The 22,001-nt window shown below is 38.1% G+C and overlaps 1 protein-coding gene across 4 annotated transcripts in view; it reads left to right on the top strand.

Moving 5' to 3' along the window:
• Positions 1-1,068: 1,068 nt before the first annotated feature.
• LOC115013305 (phospholipid-transporting ATPase ID-like) overlaps positions 1,069-22,001 on the top strand; it is a 46,907-nt gene continuing 25,974 nt past the window's right edge. For 2 of the 4 annotated variants that reach the window (XM_029439510.1, XM_029439507.1), the window contains exons 1-3: positions 3,418-3,554; positions 17,224-17,305; positions 17,953-18,011. In XM_029439510.1, the coding sequence (XP_029295370.1) occupies positions 17,263-17,305; positions 17,953-18,011 (102 nt within the window). In that variant the 5' untranslated portion in view covers positions 3,418-3,554; positions 17,224-17,262. Of the gene's footprint in view, positions 1,092-3,417; positions 3,555-3,651; positions 3,822-17,223; positions 17,306-17,952; positions 18,012-22,001 lie in introns of those variants that run through there. The other 2 variants (XM_029439508.1, XM_029439509.1) reach the window with 2 other exon arrangements.

The raw sequence follows: 22,001 nt of genomic DNA, 5'->3' as shown, positions 1-22,001 counted from the left end.
CCATTAATTACTTTGTAAGTCAGGAGAAGGATTTTGAATTATATTCTGTATTTTACCGGGAGCCAGTGCAGAGCAGCTAATACAGGAGTAATATGATCCCGTTTCCTTGTTCTTGTCAATACACATGCCGCTGCATTTTGGATCAACTGAAGAGTCTTAAGCGACTATTTGGGACAACCTGATAACAATGAGTTGCAGTAATCCAGCCTTGAAGTAACAAATGCATGGACTAGTTTTTCTGCATCATTTTGAGAAAGGATGTGTCTTATTCTTGCAATGTTACGTAGATGAAAGAAGGCAGTCCTTGAGATTTGTTTTATGTGGGAGTTAAAGACAGATCCTGATCAAAGATGACGCCAAGATTCCTTACAGTGGTGCTAGAGGCAAAATTAATGCCATCCAGAGCTTCTATGTCATTAGAAAATGCGTTTCGGAGGCGTTTAGGGCCAAGTATAATAACTTCAGTTTTGTCTGTGTTTAACATCAAAAAGTTGCTAGACATCCAAGTTTTTATGTCCTTAAGGCTTGAAGTTTAGCCAATTGATTTATTGATTGATTGATTGATTTCGTCTGGTTTAATTGATAGATATAATTGGGTATCGTCTGCATAACAACGAAAGTTTATAGAATGGTTCCTTATAATATTGCCCAAAGGAAGCATATATAAGGTGAATAGAATCGGTCCAAGTACAGAAACCTGCGGGACTCCAAGACTGACTTTGGCTGTCATGGAGGATTTATCGTTAACAAGTACAAATTGAGATCGCTCCGATAAATAGGACTTGAACCAGCTTAGTGCGGTTCCTTTTATGCCAACACAATGTTCCAGTCTCTGTAGTAGGATGTCATGATCAACAGTGTTGAAAGCAGCACTGAGGTCTAACAAGACCATCCGGAACGAAGTGCTGAAGAGTCTCGCATGAGTCGTAGTACAATCTAGCACCGAGTGGGTGAGCAGGAGTGGCTTACACACTGGCTTGATTGGAGAAGAGATGCAGCTGGAGACCAGGTGAGCTGATGAAGTGGGAGTGGCCAGGCGGTGGGGTGAGGTGGAGGCCGGGTGAGTGGAAAAATACAAAAATGTGCAGCAGGTAATGAGAGAAGCAGACTGTGACATTATGAATGTATATTGTGTTAATCTTAATTCTGTTAATATAGCTGTGTTTATACTTATTAGTAGCAATTGTGATGGAGAAGTGATGGAGATGTTGGTGTGAGCCAGAGCCTAAGACCTCCTGTCTAATAAAGAATCCCTAGAGGTGTAGTTGATCCCTCTACGGAGGAATGTGCAATCACCTTTTATAGTCCAGTAAGAACTGGAGGAGAAGATGTTCTGCAAGCCACTCTGTCTAATACGGAGTTCAGATCAGATCTGTGAACTGATGTGTGGTTTCTGAAACATAATTAAGAGTAGGTATAACTTGTCATTTTATCATACTGATTAAGCAATTTACCATTTTTTCACAATTATGAAAGATTAAACTACTTTACAACTACACTGAACAAAGAATATACATTTAACTGATGTATAATATGTACAAAAGTAACATTAAGCTGTACTGCATCAAGATCTTAGCTGAGTTGATGCACACACATGAAATAAAAGATTCTACACAAAGTCATGGATTTTAACAACAGTAATATTCAACAACCTCAACAGAATTATTTGTCAAACTTAGTCGTATGGACGAGCAAAGAAATATCTCAGTCCACAAAAGTCTCCAAATATAAAGAATCTATGATGGAATATAAATCCTGCCAACAAGGCAACCCGGTTACTCCATGTGGTGAATATCCACAACACACTGACTGAGCATGAAGCTGGACGCTGCACTTAACAGATACTAAATGGTAGTATAGAAAAGAAACCTACTGAAATAGGCTATTTTATTTGTCCACAAGGGGGCGCTCAATGATTCTTTAAAAACCCGAATGCTGACAGCAGTACAACTGTGTAAAATTACTGCTCATTGTGCAGAATGGTCTTTTCTGAGTATGACAACATACTACGTATATGATATATATAATAAGAGCTCATATTATTGCAGATGAGTCAACATGTAATCAGCATTCTATTGTTGTAATTGGTCGAGAGTTAGCTCATTATGTTTAATCTACAACAATACCTCGTATTTTCTAAGATGATCATGTTTTGTATGAAAAACCTTTCTTTTCTCTTTTTTTGGCCTTTTGCCTTAATTATAGCGGTAGCACAGATAGACTGGAAAGGTTAAGAGAAAGGGGACGACATGCAGCAAATGGCTGAAGGTTGGACTCAGCCTTGGTACAGGTGAAACTAGTAACTAAAGCTGTAGTGGAAACACAATATCTCACTTTAACTTTATAATAGAGGTATAAAAGGAGAATACCAAGGTAAAATACTTCAAAATTGTACTTTAGTTTGAAGAAAAAAGGCAGAAAGAGCGCAGGAAATCTGTGCAAGCAACAATATATCTGAGTGCAAGCAACAATATCTGAGTGCAAGGATGCAGTTTGAGGAGAGGCCGAGCAAATCTAAGCACAAGCAGGGGCTATGTGAGTGCGAGGGCATGGCTTTGGGGGAAATCAATATAAAATCTCAATGTCAAGTCATGGAGACATGCTCACAAATTGAAAAACACGCTCTTGAATAAAGATAGTAAAAAAGCTCCATAATTCTGCACAATGTCCCATTTATAATAATATATGGTACATTACTGGATTATAATGATTGATGCATTAATGTGTACATCCCTTTAATGTTGCAGAGGATAAAGGAGGAGCTTTTTTACTATATGTACTGCGTACTATGTACTGAATTTCACCAAGGGATCAATAAAGTAGATCTTAATTTATAATAATACATGATAAACTATGTTTTGATTATATTTTGTTTTATTAATTAATCTGAATCTTCAAAGTAACTAAATCCATCAAATACATGTATTGAAGTTAAAAGAACGAATATTTCCCTCTGAATTATAGTGGAGTAGAAGTATAAAGTAGCAGGAAATGGAAATACTGAAGTAACTCATAATTGTACTTAAGTACTGTACTTTGAGTATGTACAATTGCTTATACACATCTACTGAAGTAACATTTCAAATGCAGTGTTTTTACTTGAAACATTTCCACAGTGTGTTATTAGTACTTTTACTTAAGTAAAGAGAATACTTGCTCAAATCAGCCTGACTTAAAAAGCGTTGTGTAGGTTTGTGTGGTTTTTAAGTTCACCAACTAGGTCATAGTTGACCCTAACTTCTTAACTACCCATTTACATCATTTGTACTCGTGCTAAATGTTTTTTGTTAATGGAGGTTTCTGTATTTTTGCCTGGAGTTGAATTTTAACTAAACGCATCAAACCCCGCGCCAACGGAGGGGAGTGAGTGGAGAGAGAAGGAGGGAGGGGTGGAGAGAAATAGAGGAGGGGAGAGCATGAGAGAGGGAGGGGATCGAAGAGGCGGGTGTTGGGAAGCCAGGAGGAAAACCATTAGCCCTCGTTTCTGCTCGTAGTTTGGAGATTTTCTTTCTAGGACTTTTTGCAGGACGCACCGCAGGACGCCCGGACGCACGGTAAGAAGACGCGCTGCCACTCGCCTTTTTAGTAACCTTGGCGGTGTCAAGGTGAAGCGGGGAAGGTGGTTGACATGCTGAGATGGATTTTTTTGGGGAGAAAGGGAAGAGATGGAGGAGGAAGAGAGAAAGGCAGACAGGCGAACAGGAAGTTGTTGTAAATAAGCGAGCGCTGTCTCCTCACTCTGTTTCCTTTATCTGCTGTTCTCCGGAGAGTCCAAACTAAAAAAGTAACGGAACTAATAAGTTGAGATGAGAAAAGAGTTGGTACGTCTGGTTTAGGAAAGGGAAATCCCTCTGCTGCACTTTCTTTTGATCTCTCAGATGTCATCGTGGGTATTTCCACTACAACTACACTGCACTGGTTTTGTGTGGAGTTAAACTTCTCCAAAACTTCTTACAGACAACATTTTTTATATGAACTCCATTGTATACCATTAAAGTGTGTTTTATTGTGTCTGTACCGGATTTTTCTGTTGTCAAAACTTGATATAATTTCATGTTTTCGCTTAGAAATGAAGGTTGCAATCTGTAGTGTGTTAGGTGGAGACGACTGCCCCTTTGTGTGTGGGAGTAGTGATGATATGAAAACTATGCACAGATAAATGTCAGTACGGTTTAGCAGTGATGAATGATGAGTAACTTCCACAGCAGCATTGAGGTGGTGAAGTGCTCATTCATATCCTGTATTAGTGGTGCAAACATTTTTATCTGTTCAGGGCCAGACAGTAACGCAGTTTGATGATACTAAGTTGTTAATGTCTCAACTGTGACTGAAAATAGACATTTAACCTAAAACACACACTAATGGAAGAAGTGCTCGGATCCTACTAAAGTAAAAGTTGTAATACCACAAATGCAAGTTCTGCATTTAAAATGTTACTTTAGTAAAAGTAAAGAAGTATTGACATTGAAATATACTTAAAGTTCCACAAGTAAAAGTACTCATTAAGAAGAATTACCTCTTTTTTTAGAATCATATATAATTAGATTATAATTATTGATGAATTAATGTGTTCATCACTTTAATGCTGGTAAAGGTCGAGCTAATTTGACTTTACTTTATGTATTGCGGTTAGCTTAATCTATAAAACTACATTTAAATGTATTGGTTGATTTAATATTTTTTATTTATAATCTGATACTTCAAAGTAACTAATGTTACATAAATATAGTGGAGTAAAAAGTACAACATTTCTCTCTAAAATGTTGCGGAACAGAAGTATAAAGTAGCAGAAAATGGAAATACTCAAGTTAAGTACAAATGCCTCAAAATTGTATTTAAGTACAGTATTTGAGTAAATGTACTTAGTTACTTTGCACCACTGAAAACACAGAAAACATCTTAAATACAATACAGTTTATAAAGTTACAGTCACAGTTCATATTTCTGTAAACGTGCCAGTTTAGACATCTTGGCTAGTTTTCAACTAAAGACAGTTGTACATCCAAGTGCATTTAGAGATATAGTTTCATTTTAAAATAAAGTAAAACATTACATCTGCTTTTCTTCTTCTAGCTATATCTAACTTTTCACACCATCTTGCTGACGTCTCAACCTAATGTATATCTTAATGCTGTAATTTATGCCTCACACCTTCTTACCAGTACGGGATAAAGCATGCAGCCATAGTCAAAAACCCATGTTGAGTGACTGACATCTCCCTGAACATAACATGATGGTCATAAACAGGAATACTTTGTATATTTCGACTAATTAAAAATCTTATGTTATGGATGAAAGGGTAACAGTCGCAATGCAGTTACATTTTAGTTAGTTGTACAAATGATGGTAAAATTAATGGAAATACAGAAACAAGAATAAAACCAAGCTAACAGCTCTGTGAGGCTGTACGGGGGTGGAGTACTTTGAGCTTAATGCTAACACCAGCATGCTCACAATGGCAATACTAACAGCTATTATGTTTGCATTTTAGGATAGTGTGTCAGCATGCAGATGTTTGCTAGTTAGCTCTAAACACAAAATGAATTTGAGGATAATTCAAAAGTCATAAACAAAAATATTGGACATTTTTAAAGTTTTGACCTGATGGCGTTATAGAGAATATGTCAAGGGATTACCACAATTAGTACAATTCATCCTAAAGGGAACATGAATGTCTGCACCAAATTTCATCGCAATCCATCCGATAGTTGTTGAGACATTTCTTTCAAAATCACAAATTTGAAAATCATGGTGGCGCCAGAGGAAAAGTCAGAGGATCAGTAGGTCAGATTTATCCTCTGGGGAACATGAACGTCTCTGTACCAAATTTCATGTTAATCTACCCAGTGGTTGAGATAATCCAGTCTGAACCAATGCGGTGGACCAACAGACAGACTGACTGACCAACACCAGAGCTGCTAGTGAGGCTAAAAAAGGAAAAGCACAATAAAAAAAGAACAGAAATAAAAAAATATGTAAATATGACAAACATAAATGATATAAAAACTCAAAAAGAGAAGTATTTTACAAAAGCAACACGTCGCAAAATGAAGAACATTAAATAAAGTATGTGTGCACAAGTTGAAGGAGGAGGAGTACGATGAAGTAAAGATTGTATGTGTGTGTTACAGGCAGAAAAACTGCAGCAGTTTGGGTAATTCTACAGAATATGAGCGATGAATTAGAAACTTGCATGTGACTGAACCTCAGCCGCTTCATCTAAACTGAACTCTGACAAGAGGTCTGAAAGGGTCACGTAAGGTAAATCTTAACTTCCAGCCAGTGCACGAATTAATCTAACCTAACGTGTGTCCAAATCTGACTTTGTGTCGCAGCTTGAAGGTCGTCTGTTGTTAGATTGATATCACGTTGCGTCTGAGTTTTAGGAGAATATTAAGCTTAAAAGGTCAATCAAAATGTCGGGGTTTTATCAGGTAAGATGAGAGGAGGAGTGGCTCTGTGGCCTGAGAGGTCAGGTGAATTATTCAGAGGCCGATTGTTTGGGTCTTTTGGTGCGGCGCTCAGGGCTCGACACTGTATTGTGCCCTCGTGTCATAACTGCATCTCACTTTTCCATTCTTGCTTTGTTAATGTTCATCATCAGTGGGGGAAAGAGGTCTTAACGGGCGACCTCTCTATTCAGACATTCATCAGTCACAAATCAGTTCAGTTTTTAATGTTCTCAAAGGAAAAATTGTCTCAAAATGCTAATTACCCACTCCCCCTCCAGTATTGGAAGTACGTTGCTTTTTTCTTCTTTAGGCAAGATTGTGAGTGATGACTCACCGTGTGACCACAAGTTCACACAAGTTCACACAATAAACTTCATCATTTACTCGCGGTCAGATCTACTGAGAAACTGTCATTAATCAGTAACCCACAGGAACAGAGTCAGTGCGTCGGCGCCTGTTGGATTATTCAACCTTGTTGTCAGTTAGAAGCTGATTCTGTGGACAGTTGTGAAGTACTCAAAAGCATACTTAAGTAAAAGTGCAAAGTATCAAAAGTGAATGTACATGAATCCTGTGACTGATGCATTGTCAGATATTACATTATTATTTTATTGTTACTGATGCATCAATGTGTATTTATAAAGTATTGAGGTGTGACTTCTAGCCCTCCAGTATCTGTTTTAGATTTGAAGCAAATATGGCTTGTATTTTTGTACGAACGCTGGACTGTTTGAGTTAATTTGCCCCCGAAACATCCAATGTATCAACTGTAAGCTAATATTGGCTAACAACAGACGCGTCGGCCGTGTCTGTGTGTTTGTGTTCAGCTCAGCTTTTGACTGCTCTCTGAACTCACAAGAAACTTCAGTTCTCTGTTATTTCTCTTCAGACTTTTGCTCAAACATTTTCAACTTGCATGTGTCATTTTGTGCTGCTTTAGCATCCTGTGTAGACCGAGACTGAAGCTGCTGCTCTGTTAAAGTGCTGCTAGTGCTACTGTGTAAAACATAGTGTAAGAGTGCTGAAAACCCTTGTTGACGGCCAGTGGGCATCTATGGGCCTTCACATCTCGTTAACTCAGGCAACTCAGCAGCAGTTAGCGTGCACTCTGGAATAAGTGGGTTTTCTACCACAAATGCACAGACCTTCACCACAGACCAAAGGAGCTCAGAGGGTGTGCGTTTTAGTTTAGCAGACTGAACATTTTACTAATTTCTGTACCTAATGTATGACCTACATATACTTTTTCCTTTAGAGTAACAATACATGTAGGATTTTTCTGTCCAGAAATAGTCTATTTGCTTTAAATCTCTGCTGCATCCTGTTGTTTACGTGAGCACTGAGCATCCTTCAGGTGACTTCAGATGTTGAAAGTGTTTTCTTTTTACAAAACGATTTTGTTAATTTGACAAAATAAGACAATTTTCTCAAATGCCACCGTGTTGCCTTGATGTGACGTAGAGCTGAAACATTTAATCAACTAATAGAAATGCTAAGAATTCTCTCCTCCAGCTTCTCAAATAATACTTGTTGTCTGATGCTGGATTGAATATCTTTGGGCTTTTTAATGGTTGATGCACAGAGTAAAACATTTTAATATGTCAACATTATCGTGTCATTAATTGTTAACAAAAACAATTGTTACTTGCAGCCCTTATGTAAAGTAAAATAATAAAAAGACTGATATTAGAAAGTAAATAAGACAAAGAATTTGACCAAGTATTCAATGCCATCTTCTGGTACTTCACACTTTTTGATATTTGGTGTAGGACACATTACGGTCTGAGAACCTTTTCGTTTGATACCCAGCCGACCCACACCTCCACATGTTCTGACTTGTGTTAGTAAATTCTGTTTTCCCTGTATCAAGGGCTCACACTTAAGACACAGTTTGGGGCAAATGGGTAAATCTATAGTGAAGTATTGTGAAGAGAAGGGACACTTAGGAATTCACAAATGTTTTAAAAAAACTTCTAATCGCATCATTATCACAGTTTGGAGACAGTTTGATATCTTTTACCCAGTAATGCATGTTTGAGTAGCCTAATGAAAAGTGCATGTAGGTCTAAACCTTGTCTCAGAATCCCTCTGAGTTGGCTCACAGCCCCGTTTGCAATGGCATACTGTTGCTGTTGCATACTGTTGCTGTTGCATACTGTTGCTGTTGGTTGCTGTTGCATATTGTTGCTGTTGCATACTGTTGCTGTTGCATACTGTTGCTGTTGCATACTGTTGCTGTTGCATACTGTTGCTGTTGCATACTGTTGCTGTTGCATATTGTTGCTGTTGGGGGCAATTAGCAAGAACTCGCTATCACTGAGGCTTCCTGCTATTGTTTTGTCAATGTGTATGAAGGCAGCTATGGTGAAACAACAAAGACGCCCAATTTTAAGTGTTTTTCAAAATCAGCAGCAGGTTCAGTTTTTATACAAGAGGGAAGTTTGCTTGTAAATGCTTTTGGCTTTGATCCAGCTGAGATTTGAGTTCACGTTGCTACTGTGCAATCTTCTCGTCTTCCTTTGTGGTATTAGTTGAATTGGCCAATGATCTGAAGTATTCTGTAACAATACAGGATGTACTGTGAAATCCACAGAGAGAAGCTGAGCGGGAAATTCTTGAAGGACTGAAACAATAACAATCAACAATTGTTTTCATTATTGATTTATCCGCAGATTATTTTCTTGATTAATTGATCCATAAATCATCAGTGAAAAATGCCAGACACAGATATTTATCATCATTAACATCATGATTAAATGTCTTGTTTTTGAAATCCAAAGATATTCAGTTTGCTTATGATCTAAGAAAAAACAAAGGAAGCCAGTTCTCCCTTTTTAGAACCATCATGTTTGGCATTATTGCCCTTTTAAAAGATTGAATTTATTATTAAATTAGTTGCAGATTATTGTTCTGTTGACCAACTAATCGATTAACTGACTAATCATTGCAGCTCTGCTTCACTCTATAGGTGGCTTATTGCTTAGTTGCTCCTAAAATTACAGTGTGGGCTGCTAGCTATTTTTAGCGAGCAGCCTGATAAGACAAGTACCTGTTGATAGCGATGCAGCAGAAAACGTAAACTGAGAGCTCGACAAACCAAACCAGGACTTTGTAATTTGGGATTTCTTCTAAGATTTAAATAAACACTTCAAAGGTCTTCACAGAATACATATATGAGGGGTGGGGCGCCCTACATGTCTGTCCTCTTACATCCATGCTCTTAATATTTGTAGCCTGAGAGCCTTAAAGTTTACTTACAGTCACCTCTTAAGAGCCTCTCTGCTGTAGCAACTCCTATAAAGTTACAGTCCTCACCAGACTCTTTCTCCTCTACACAAACGCTGAAAACGCAGCAGCTGTGCTCATTGGCTTTACTGTAGGTTATTGCGCGATTGGCTGATCTACAGTAACTGTTATGCAACAACTCTTATTTTTCCCCAGTGGTTTCAAGAATTTGTGGGCTTGTTTGAGTCAAACAGTACATCACTGAGAAATGTTTCCTTTTTCGTTCTTGGTGAGGCTTGTTTCATTTCATTGTACTGGTGTAATTTATGATAAGAGCAGAACTTTGGACATGTGAAAAAAGTTGGCTTTAAACTATTTTAAAAAAATTCTGATTTGTTGTTGCGGCTGGTGTGATCCCATTGAAACAAGGGTCTCTAGTTTTACTTTGTTTTAACTGTAAATCCTAATGGAAAATGTATTATATAATCCTTTATATTCATATTGTGATGTAAAATGACATTTACCATGATAAAAGATTCACCCAAAAGTAATTTATAAGATGTTCTGAGGATGTAAACTATAGTGTCCGCTGTTATTAGAGTAAATTAAGTTAAACCATCTTGGAAAAAAAAAGAATTAGATATACAAACACAAAAGGGCTCTTCAGCCAGTTGGATACTCAGACATCTGTCGACACATACACTCAGAGGAAAAGGTTGTTTCTTTCAGCTGCAAACAAGCGGTCAGTTTTGATAATAGAGCACTGTTCAGTTTGAGAAACCAGAGATCACTAATGGGACAAGACATCCATTCATCTGTGTGACCTCTGACCTGTGAAGCCAGTCACAGGTGGCTGTAACACTGAGCTACTGTTACCCACCTTTGTTTGCCTGGAATAACATTAATTCCCGTGTTTGTTGCCTGCACTTTAAAAAGTAAGCAACAGGAGAGACAGGCAGACATATAAACACCTGGTGAAGTATTTAAAACCTCCTCTGAGGTAGGTCCCGCTACAGTAGGTGTATGAAGGAGCACATTTTGCCATGACGACACACGCACACAGAGACTCACAAGGTGAATACAATACCAGCCATACGCTGTAACGCTTGGTTACATACAATTAATGTATCATTTTAGGGATTACACATTATGACAGCTTGTTCTGTGTGTCTGTGAAAATGTTGCTAATAGTTTAGCATTTTGCTAACTGTAGCCGTCACAGCTGTGCTGCAGCGGTGATCTAGCGCAGGGGACTAAAATATTAAAGAGATGGAGAGAAAATTATGCTTTCCCCGAGCTATTGTAGTAGCTACCGCTGCCGCAAGGCTAGTTTATGGCGCAATCCGCAGCGGTTAGCAGAAGCCTAATTTCTTAGCAACATTTTTCCCTATCACTGAAATGCAGTTCCGATATTGTCAGACTCTCTTTACGCTCTCTCTCTCTGAAGTGACCTGTGATTGGCCACAGTCTCCCGTCTCAGGCTAGATTTTCTACAGCCTGAAAATAAAGTTGAGAAAAGGTGCAGAAGTGTAGTTTTCTCTCAGACCATTTAAATTACGATATGCTGAAAGGTTGTTATTAGGGCTGTCGAATTAAAAATATTAACGCAGATTAATCGTGCTCCTAGATGCCCCTGACTTTTGCTCTGAAAGCACGGAGCACAGACCTCTGACAGCTCTGTTTGTCTGAGAAAATGTTCCTAATAGTTTAAACTACTGCTGTTACTACTGTAGCTAGCGTAGTTGTGAGGCTAGCTTATGGCGCTAGCCACAGCAGGTAGCTGAAGGCTAAACTATTAGCCACATTTTTCTCCATCTCTGAAACGCTTCCCCGATATTGTCAAACTCTCTTAAAGATAATTACATTTTCCTTTTTTGAGTTGCTATTGCTGCAATACCAACTTTTCCTGCAGGATATTCCCCCTTTAAATCAGGTGTAGCATGACTTGCTTGTAGCAGATTTAAATAGAATTATTTTATTAATTTGGCAAAATGGAAGTACTCTTTTTAGACCAAATACTTTAACACAAAGTTAATTCATACAGTCTCAAAATCTGAAATGATCAAAGAGTTTACTCCGAGTAAATACTTCAAACACACAAAAGCATGTAATCAGGTTGTTTATAAATGAAAAATGTATCGACTACTAAAGATATACAGACTACTGAATAAGCATATCATGTATAACAAGTGTAAAATGAATGATGTTAAAGGTATACTGAATGTATAGATGGCAGGTTACACAATTGGCAATGTACAGTAACTAAGTCCTGAAAATGGACCAGTGGAATCACTTGCACTCAACAGCGGAAAGATGACTACTCCAAACTCTTACCCTATAATCAATATCTGAGGGAGCATTAAACCCAGAATACAGAAATGCAAAGTTTGACCGACTCGATTGAAGACCGTGTGGCAGCAGTACTGAAGGAGGCAGAGGAGCTAGTGGAGGCGTTGGATCTGGCGTATGTACTGGAGCGCTCCAGCGGTCCGGAACCCACGATGCAGGGTTAGGGTTGAGCTGAGACTCTCTGGGATGCTCATGGACTCTGTGTCAGGTGGTCGGCGGCGGTCTCTCTCTCCGAATTGGTTTCAGAACACGAAAAATGGAGATACTGAGCACTGTTTTGTTCAGTTCCTGGTTGTTTTTGAATGACAGTGTTATTCTAACTTGCATACATCACTTCAGGATACTTCAGGCTTCGAAAATACTATGTAGTGGAGTATATAGTACATTTTTAATTAACAACAGTTTCCCCTTAAATTTAACCTGATTAGATTCTGGTATTAAAACATTCTACTAACACACGAGATATTACATGCAGGTAGCAATAATAATAATAATAATAATAATAATAATAATAATAATAATAATAATAATAATAATAATAATAATATCTTTCACTTTATTCGAGAGCTGTGTTCCCAGCATCTTCTTAACTAATTGTCTGGAACCAGTTTTGTCTGTGTAAAGTCTGGAAAGTCCGAGTATCTGCCAAAATCAAGTGCGCAAAACAACTCCCCAACACAATTTGACATTCAAATTTACAGCCTCGTTAAATATTCTTGATGACTGTAAGTAAGTTTAAATGGCACCTTTTTCCTGTTAACCATTATGAAGACGCCTCTCGGTGTCGGGTCACATGACTCTGTGTTTGGCTGTGGAATAAACTGGGTGGTTTATTTAGAGTGAATGAATAGGTGGACTGTTTGCTTTTGGCCCTTTGTGGTGGGACTTTGTCAAACAGTGGACATGTGGTGGGCGATACAAGCTTGTGTGTGTGTGTGTGTGTGTGTGTGTGTGTGTGTGCAGTTACTCTCTATATATATTGTGTTAATATGTTTGCACATGCAAGTTAACACAAAACCCCAAAACACACACCAGAGGGAACATGTGGACAAAGATATACACACACACACACACACACACACACACACACACACACACACACACACACACACACACACACACACACACACACACACACACAAAAACATTGATTGCAGACAAAACACACTCGTGTGTGTGTTTTCCAGAGCCTTGGCATTCCTGTTAAAACACACACATTCTTCAACAAACACATGTGGGTGATATTTATAGCTCCAGAGCTGACGTCACCTTGGCAACCAACACTCTAAAGCCACTGCTCCCTGTCCGGGAATCCTCAACATGGGCAGAGTACACACACACACACACACACACACACACACACACACACACACACACACACACACACACACACACACACACACACACACACACACACACACACACCAAAGTTGCACTTAATTAAGTCCTTTTCTCGACACATTTTTTTTCTCTCACATACATTAAAAATCCTTTACATTCTTAAATAACTTAATTAATTCAGCTCAGTTTCTCAAAATTCTTCTCATACACCATGAATGGCAAATTTTCTTGATTTTTACGAGATCCTTTTCATGATTTAACAAGGTATTTTTAACGTTATTATGACACACATTTCTCATTATTAATACAGACCAAAGTATTTTGGTAAAAAACTTTTTTCTCATTATAACAACATATATTATGTTTGGCACAGAATCAACATATATTGTTGTTTGGCACAGAAGTTAGTCAGATCCTTTACTCAAGTAAAAGTAGAAACACTATAGTAACAAAATTCCATTACAGGCAAAAGTCTTGATTTCAACATGTTACTTAAGTAAAAGTACAGTACTATCAGGAAAATGTACTTAAAGTTTTTAAAGTAAAAGTACCCAATATGCAGAGAGGCTCCTTTCACAGTTTTATATTATTATTGAGTATTGTAATATTGTAATGTTTTTATCACTAACTCTAAAATATTTTTAATATTGGAGTTTGTCAATGTGTAGCCAATTGTATATACTTTGTATATTACTAAGTAGATTAGAAGCATAGTACTGCATCATATCATACAAGAATATCGTGCCTTTTTAAAAACAGTAACTAGTAACTATTAGTGCCGGATAAATGTAGTGTAGTAAAAAGTACACGATTTACCTCTTAAATTTAGTGGATGAGTAAGTTAAGTACAAGTATGTCAAAATTGTAAAGTGCAGTACTTGAGTAAATGTACTTAGTTAAACTCTGCCACTGGTAGAGAGTACAGTTCTCAGGGGAGACCTGGTATATTTTGCCTTCGAAATGAAGAGCCACAGTTGGAAAATGATTCAAATGTTTTATTTTTGCTGATTTTGTTTAGATTTAATGTCATATTATATATTTCATATTGTTGTTTTTTGTTGATGCATTTAATTGATGCATTTATTGAAGTACTTTAAGTGCCTGTCACACATATCCGTATGGCAGAAACGTATGCCGGCGCATACGAAATAGGTTGATATAAATTAAGGGTAAGTTGTGATCGTTTGAAGGACGCAGACGTTTCGCCGAACACGCCAGACATACGGCCCTGTCACACAGCTCCGTATGGCAGAAACGTGCCGGCATATATGAAAAGTAGCTCAAAATGTGTCAGAGTCCAAATACGTCCAACTTTTCCACAGCGGTGTTGTAGCTGACGCATACATAACGTATACATAACAAATTATTATATGTATGTCAAACATTGATAGCGTATTACTTACTTATACAAAACGTATCAGAGCGTCTGGCCAACGGAGCTGGAAAAGTGCCATCTGGTTCACGTCATGCTGATGCTGGAGAACAGAATGTACTCTTTTCGCAGCCTCTCAGCATCCTCCATGCTCTCTGTTGAGCTACTCACAGGGACCCTATATACTATATTCAAACCCCAATAAGCTCCCAAAACGCTAGCTGAACGCTAGCTGTACTGTAGAAACATGTTTAACAAGTTACTCCTCCGTCAGGCATAAGTTTAACATAGGTTACGAATAGGTTATCCACTCGTTATTAATAAGTTGGCTGTAGGGTTCACCGTCAGCCGACGTAAACGTAACGTACCTCTAACGTAGTCACGTACGTATTCACGTATGTCTAACGTAACGTAACTTATGTGTAACGTCTGCATAACTTATGAAGCACACGTTGGGTACGTCTGAAAAGTTTGAACATGCTCAAAACATTTTCGCGGCCTCAGCGTTCAACAAAGCACCCCAGCGCAACGCCGCATGCTCTTAACGAATACTACTTGTACCTTACCTTATATCTACGTAAACCAGCGTGTTGCCGATATTTTGTATACGCAATATTGTTGTATACGTTATGCATTCGTTGGGCATTCGTCTGATACATTTTGTATAAGTAAGTGATGCGCTATCAATAGGTTAGACGTGCGTAGCTGTATATGTTCACTTTTCCGATCCGATAAAGTATTTGGACTCTGACAAATTCTGAGCTATTTTTCGTATATGTTTCCCCAATACGGATATGTTTGACAAGTCCTTTAGATACGGTTGGGCAGTTTAATCTATTAAAATACATTATATTTAATGAGATGCATGTAAGATCTTGATCTGAAAAGTAACCAATAACTACAGTTGTCAGTTAAATGTCATGGAGTAAAAAGCAGAATATTTCTCTTTCAAATGAAGTGGCAGCTGAAAATGGAAACACTCAGGTAAAGTACTAGTCTAAATTGTACTTAAGTACAGTACTTGAATAAATGTACTTTCCACTACTGGTGACAGTTTAGTTTGTAACCCCTGTGGCAACCAGATGGGGATCCACTAGCTTCTAAAAAAGAAATGGTGCCATTGTGCGTGGCTCCCTTTCAACAACTCCAGGGGACTACTGATGGTTGTTGGCTTGGAGTGTCAGGGCTGTAAGAGGGAAGCCATTAAAATAACAGCGACATACCAGCAGCCACTTTTGAGTCTCGCCATCAGTCGGCTGAGACAGACTGCAGGGCCAGACGTGGCTCTTGATTTTGAACTTGTACAGTCAGAAGGAGCAGATAGCTGGACGAGTGGATGTCTGGCCTGAGAGGGGAGCCTCCCTCTGAGTCACTCTGCCCTACATGGGAAACGCATTAAGAGGCTCAAGGGCTGATGCAAACCTGAAGTAAGAACTTTTGTATCGAAAGGTGAAAACGAAGGCAGATGAATACACATGTAGTGGAGCCATCGTAAACAGACGCAAAGCTTAAAACTTTCCTTCCTCTTTTGTTCTTCACATGTTTTTTGATTCCTTGTCACTGTTTGTTCAGCATGTGCCGTTTATACACACTTGTGTGTTGCAGGCATAGACTGTACGTGTATAAAAAGTGATGAAATAAATGTCTTGTTCCAAATGGTGACGTCGTCTTGACGTCACCATTTGGAACAAGACATTTTTAGGCGACCAAAATGTTATAATTAACTTAAATAAACTGAAAACACTGTGAAATAGTTAAAGTTCTAAGACAGAAACACGGACAACACCCAAACCACCCAAACCGGACAAAGTCGTGGTAGCAACCTGTCAATCACAAGGTAGCCCCGCCCTAAAGCATACGCTGCTTAATCGTCTATTTTACTCTAAATGGGACCATCATTTACAAAATGAACATCTTGATGTAATGAAGAAGAAGAATAGAGCATGTTAGCTTGTTGACCTGTAAACATGCAGTCTACAGTAAACTTGACTGCGACACGTTAACCACTGAACCACCTCGTTTTCAATATCTCGATTATAAGGTGAATTTCCCTCAGGCATACGCACACATCATGTGCTTTTGACATTAAATATCTACTATTTACCACACCATTCACAACTTACAGCTTCTCTACTTGGTCTAAAAAAATTTCCAGTCAGAAATAAAAGGTATTTTTAGAAAACAGCTATACTGGGAACCTAAAACCTGCTTTAACCTTTGTTTAAAAAGCCATACGACTGAGGAATGATTACCTCATAGAGCACACTGAGGAAAATCTCCTACTGGCAGCTGGCGGGCATTAAGTCATTCTCACTTTAACAGCAATCAGCAATGATGTTTAAACTCTCCAGTTTACAGGAGAACGCCGATGTTTGACGTGAACAATCTGGTGTGTGTGAGTGTGTGTTTATTTCCTGGTGATGGAGATATTTGGTGACTGAGATTTATTGGCGCAATGTAACAGCTGTTTCTTCTTCTTCACAGACCAGTAGGATGGACAGATAGCAGGAGGAGGAAGTCAAGATGTCGTTCTTTGGCGTGGACTGTGTAAAGAAAAATGAGAGAGGTAAGACTTAACCAAATGGATTTTAGTTTAGTTCAAAAACAGCAGTCCCTTGAGTAGTTGTGTTAGAGCTTTTTATCGTATGACAAGAACTTCCTCAGCAGATGTAGTTGCCCAGTTGTCATTACAATGATATTATTAGATTTTTATTATTTTGTTAAGTTATTATTATTATTAAGTGTTTAATAAAGTGATCAGGAAAAATGGACCATTTCAATGACAACTCAGCAAGCAACTCCTGAGGAAGTTTATATGATATGATCCAAAGCTCTCACAACTTTTCTGTCATTCATCTGACATATATTATGGATATTTCATATCATACTGCATAACAATAACGGTGCAGAACAACTGATGAACTGCACAATTAACCCGAATAGTGAACACAATAAGTTTGTGTAAAACGAGCGGTTTGGAAGAATTTTGAGTAGATTATTTCCTGTGAATATTTCATCAGACACGCTATTTTTAGGATTCATTTTTCTTAATTTGTCTTAAAAAATACATAATAGGCTTCTTTTTTTTGGACAAATTCAGTGTTTTCTGATGCCTAGACAATGTTCTAAAAGCTATTTGGTTGTTTTAAACTACTTTTTTTTAATGCAGGAAAATGTATTAAATTAATATCAATATCTGTCCTTTCAAATCAGAGCTGGAGAGGAAACTCTGCGCCAATGACCGCGAGTACAACCTCTCCTTTAAATATGCAGTAAGTATTACAATGTGGATATGTGTATGTCGTGAGTTTCTATTGTCTTCTACAAAACTTCTAAAATAGAGAAGAGGATGTACAGACCTCTTACCTTATAGACCAGGGGTGTCCAAATTGCGGCCATTTTTAATTGGCCCGCAGCAAATTCTAAAAGTATAATGGAATATGGCCCAGATAGAAACTTGTGCTTGAATGTTTTGTACGTCTTTGTTCTAACACAGAAACACAGTTTTGACTTGTTAGCTAACCTAAAACATCAAGTGTCAGCTTGTGCTTTAGATGTTTACTGATTGCATGTGATGAGAACACAGATGCGACAGACACCGCACAGCTGTTAATTTTTATTTTGCGGGGAGTTGACGACAACTTTTGCGTTACGGAAGAGCTGCTTGGTCTTACGAGTCTAAAGGGCACAACATAATTCGAGCACGAGGACTTTACCACAGATAATTTAAAGCTTTCCTGTCTGATGTCGATGCTGAATACGGGGACGTACTCCACAGTTCTGATGTGCGCTGGCTGAGTCGCGGCTCCGTGCTTCAGCGGTTTTATGCCCTGAGATCAGAAATGAACCTGTTTTTAAAAGAAGGACCGACCTCTTCATGAGCTGAGTGACCCTCCATGTTTGGCAGACCTGGTATTTTTAGTTGATCTTACTAGTCATCTCAACACTGAACAAGAGCCTACTGCGCACATGAAAGCATTCTGTGTGAAGCACCGTCTCTTTGAGACACAACTACGCAACTTCAATGTTGCGCACTTCCCCACGCTGTCCGAAATCAAATGTGCTTTTCCAAAGGCCAAGCTTTCTGATAACAAGGGGTAAATATGTGTCTGTGATCACGTCTCTCATGACAGAATTCAGTCAGCACTTCCAAGATTTTTCTATCATTGAGAAAGAAATTGAAGAAGTTTAAGAGAGTCTGCAACTAGAACTTATATATAATAATTATATACGATAATTCCCTGAAGAATCAACATCAGCTTCTCTCCCTCCCCGACTTCTACGGGAGCTTGGAAAAGTTTCCTCTGATGAGACGCCACGCACAAAGAATGATGAGTCTGTTCGGCTCAACATCTGAGCAAACATTTTCTGTTAACTCTGAACAAAAGCAGATTAAGATCCAAAATGAGCGACAGCATCTCTGTGATGTCCTTCGTATCTCAACCACCAAACTTACTCCTGACCTGCAGCATCCTTCAGTCCACTGAGTGCAACGCTGTTCCCATTATAGGAGAGTTAAAACATATATTACACAGTATTTATGTAAGGTCAATTTTTCAATAAATTCATTAAATTAAAGTTGATAACATATTCTAACTAGCGTTAGTTGATGTGTTAACAAGCCCAATAACTTATTTGTTTAACAAGCTTGAGATATCCCCCCCCCCCCCCCTTTAAACAGGGCTGTGAAGGAGGATCACCATCCTGACTAAGAAGCAATCTGAAGCTCCTGTTTTGAGAATGAGCTGCAAACCCTTATTGTAACAAATAAAATGAAACCTCATTAATAGAAAGCTGTGATGGAGGCTGCCCCCCCCCCCCCCCCCCCCCCAATATACCTCACCTCGAGTGAGTGGCCCAGCCCTTCATATATGTTTCTGTATGTGGCCCTCAGTGAAAAAAGTGTGGACACCCCTGTTATAGACAAAACAGTTTACCGCATATCAGTCAGTACAGTACTCTTGTTTCTTGCTGCTTCAGTGTTTGGCCGTTATCAGAAGACTGGACTCCAGCCAGAGTCAAAGAGTTGAAGTGGCTTCTGGGTAAACCCAGTGTGCTCTCTGTGTCGCTGCAGTCAAGGTCAAAACTCAATAAAATATTAAGTTTTAAAGAAAAATAAATGGATCACTTATATTAGAATTGTAAACATGCATTTTGGTGTTTTCTGATTGGTTCTTAAAATATTACATACTGTAAGCCAGTGGTATGTTTAGAAACTAGTCAAAGATAATGTCTGCTACTTCTGTATGTATGATCATTTTATTCAGAAAGGGAGAGTAAAAAAGAAAAATGTGAATAAATTGTTATTTAGCTTGACAACAAAGTTTACTCAGGACATCATGAAGTGTTAAAAAAAAGAGGAAATTGGATATTGAAATGACAAATATATATTCTGAAATGGGGTGGTGATGGCCTAGTGGTACGGCTTCCAAATACAACACCAGGTTGTGGGTTTAATACCAGGCTGCCACCATTGTACCCCTGAGCAAGGTACTTAACCCTGAGTTGCTCCAGGGAGACTGTCCCTGTAGTTAGTTCACTGTAAGTCGCTCTGGATAAGAGCATCTGCTAAAGGACCTGTAATGTAATGGGAATTTATAATAAAGATAATAAACTGTATATATATAACTTTTCAAAACAGATGTTGTAATAAGACAATGCATATAACAAATCGGTTCGAAAAACTGAAACACTATTAAAACAGAGCAGAGCTGCAAAGAATATGAAACTGAAAAACCTGAAAAGGAAAATTGAAAGTTGAAACAGCGAATGGAAAAGGGAAAAAGTAGACTAAATCAAGATTTATTCTTCTAACCCTTTTAATATTCCATTGTCCTGTTTTAATAACATTATTTTTGGTTAAACTCATCCTCCATACAACTCCGAGCTTGTGTATTTTAAACATTTCATCCAGAACCAAATCTCTAGCCTGTGGGCGGTGTTGTTGTTAGTAAAGTCATCCAGTAATAAACCGACATGGGAGTCACAGTCCGGCCGATTAAGAGCTTTCAGCCTCCTGATAAGATCCACCTGGCACAGAGCAAAACCTCCCACCAGATTACTCTCATAAAGTCAAACTCAAGGATTTTTAACATAACAACAACCAGAAATACCCAGAGAGGTTTTCTTACGGATTAACAAAGTTATAACCCAGAGATTACTAACATCTTTATGGATATGTTCTGAGCGTCCCTCATCTCTGGTTCTGTTTTGGTCTTTTGAACCTCTGACTAACCTCAACATTTTAGAGAAGGCAGATACATCCAGAGCTTACCTTTTTTTATTTACCCCGAGAAATATTTCTAGGAAATTCACTTCCAGGAAATTCACATTTAACTTTTACTCACACATTTGCTTATTGGTTATCTGCCTTTATTATTTTCTGATTCCGTTCACATCAGTTAAATTAGATTGAATATTAGAAACCTTTCTCAGTGTAAACTCAATACAATCAATAGCACCCAAAATGCTATTAATATACCTTTCCTAGTAAGTTTCAACAAAAACTGAAGCAATAAATGTAGATTGGTGTAAAAAAGATATCTTTGCAAGTTGTGTGTATCAAATGTAATTCTCTTTACGATACTTTGTAGATTCATTAAGTTACAGTACAGTTGATGGCTGTAATGCACTAAAACTGCACAAAGCAAAGAGGAGAAGGAGAAGATCATTCTGATTCATTCTGAGTGAAAATAAGTCCATTAAAATATATATAATATCAGTTTTTAATGCATTATGTGTGTATTACAGATATACATAATGAATATTATAATCCATGACGCATTGTTTGATAGCCCTGGAGTAACATTAATGTTAGTTAACATTAAAGTCAGCCAGTCTAACCTACTAAAAGAAACAATATTTTGCTTGTTTTTTGGAATTGGCCCCAACAAACAACATTAGGGTTACTATTCCCTCATGTGAGGAAAAACTCTCCTGAACATTGTCTTTTTGTTGAATAACATTCTTGAGGGGGGGACATTTGCAGTTTAATTTTAACAAATGCTTTATTCAGTAAATGTTTTATGATTTTGAGGCAGTGCATTTAAAATGGTTGTCAGTCCATCTGTCTGTCTGCTAACATTAACACCCTGACATGATATTTTGGGCTTTGAATGTCCAAAGGACCACAATCATAGACAAATATTTGTTCAAGCCATGACTGTGACTAGCCACCATGCTTCTGTCTTATCATCGCGGATGCATAGAGACAGATTTTCATAATGAAGGTGCTATGTATTCATACAAACGCAGTCAAAAGA

This window comes from Cottoperca gobio, chromosome 9 (assembly GCF_900634415.1).
Source record: "Cottoperca gobio chromosome 9, fCotGob3.1, whole genome shotgun sequence".
NCBI lineage: Eukaryota > Metazoa > Chordata > Actinopteri > Perciformes > Bovichtidae > Cottoperca > Cottoperca gobio.
The sequence above is the reverse complement of the archived record's forward strand: the minus strand, read 5'-3'. Positions and strand labels throughout refer to the sequence as shown.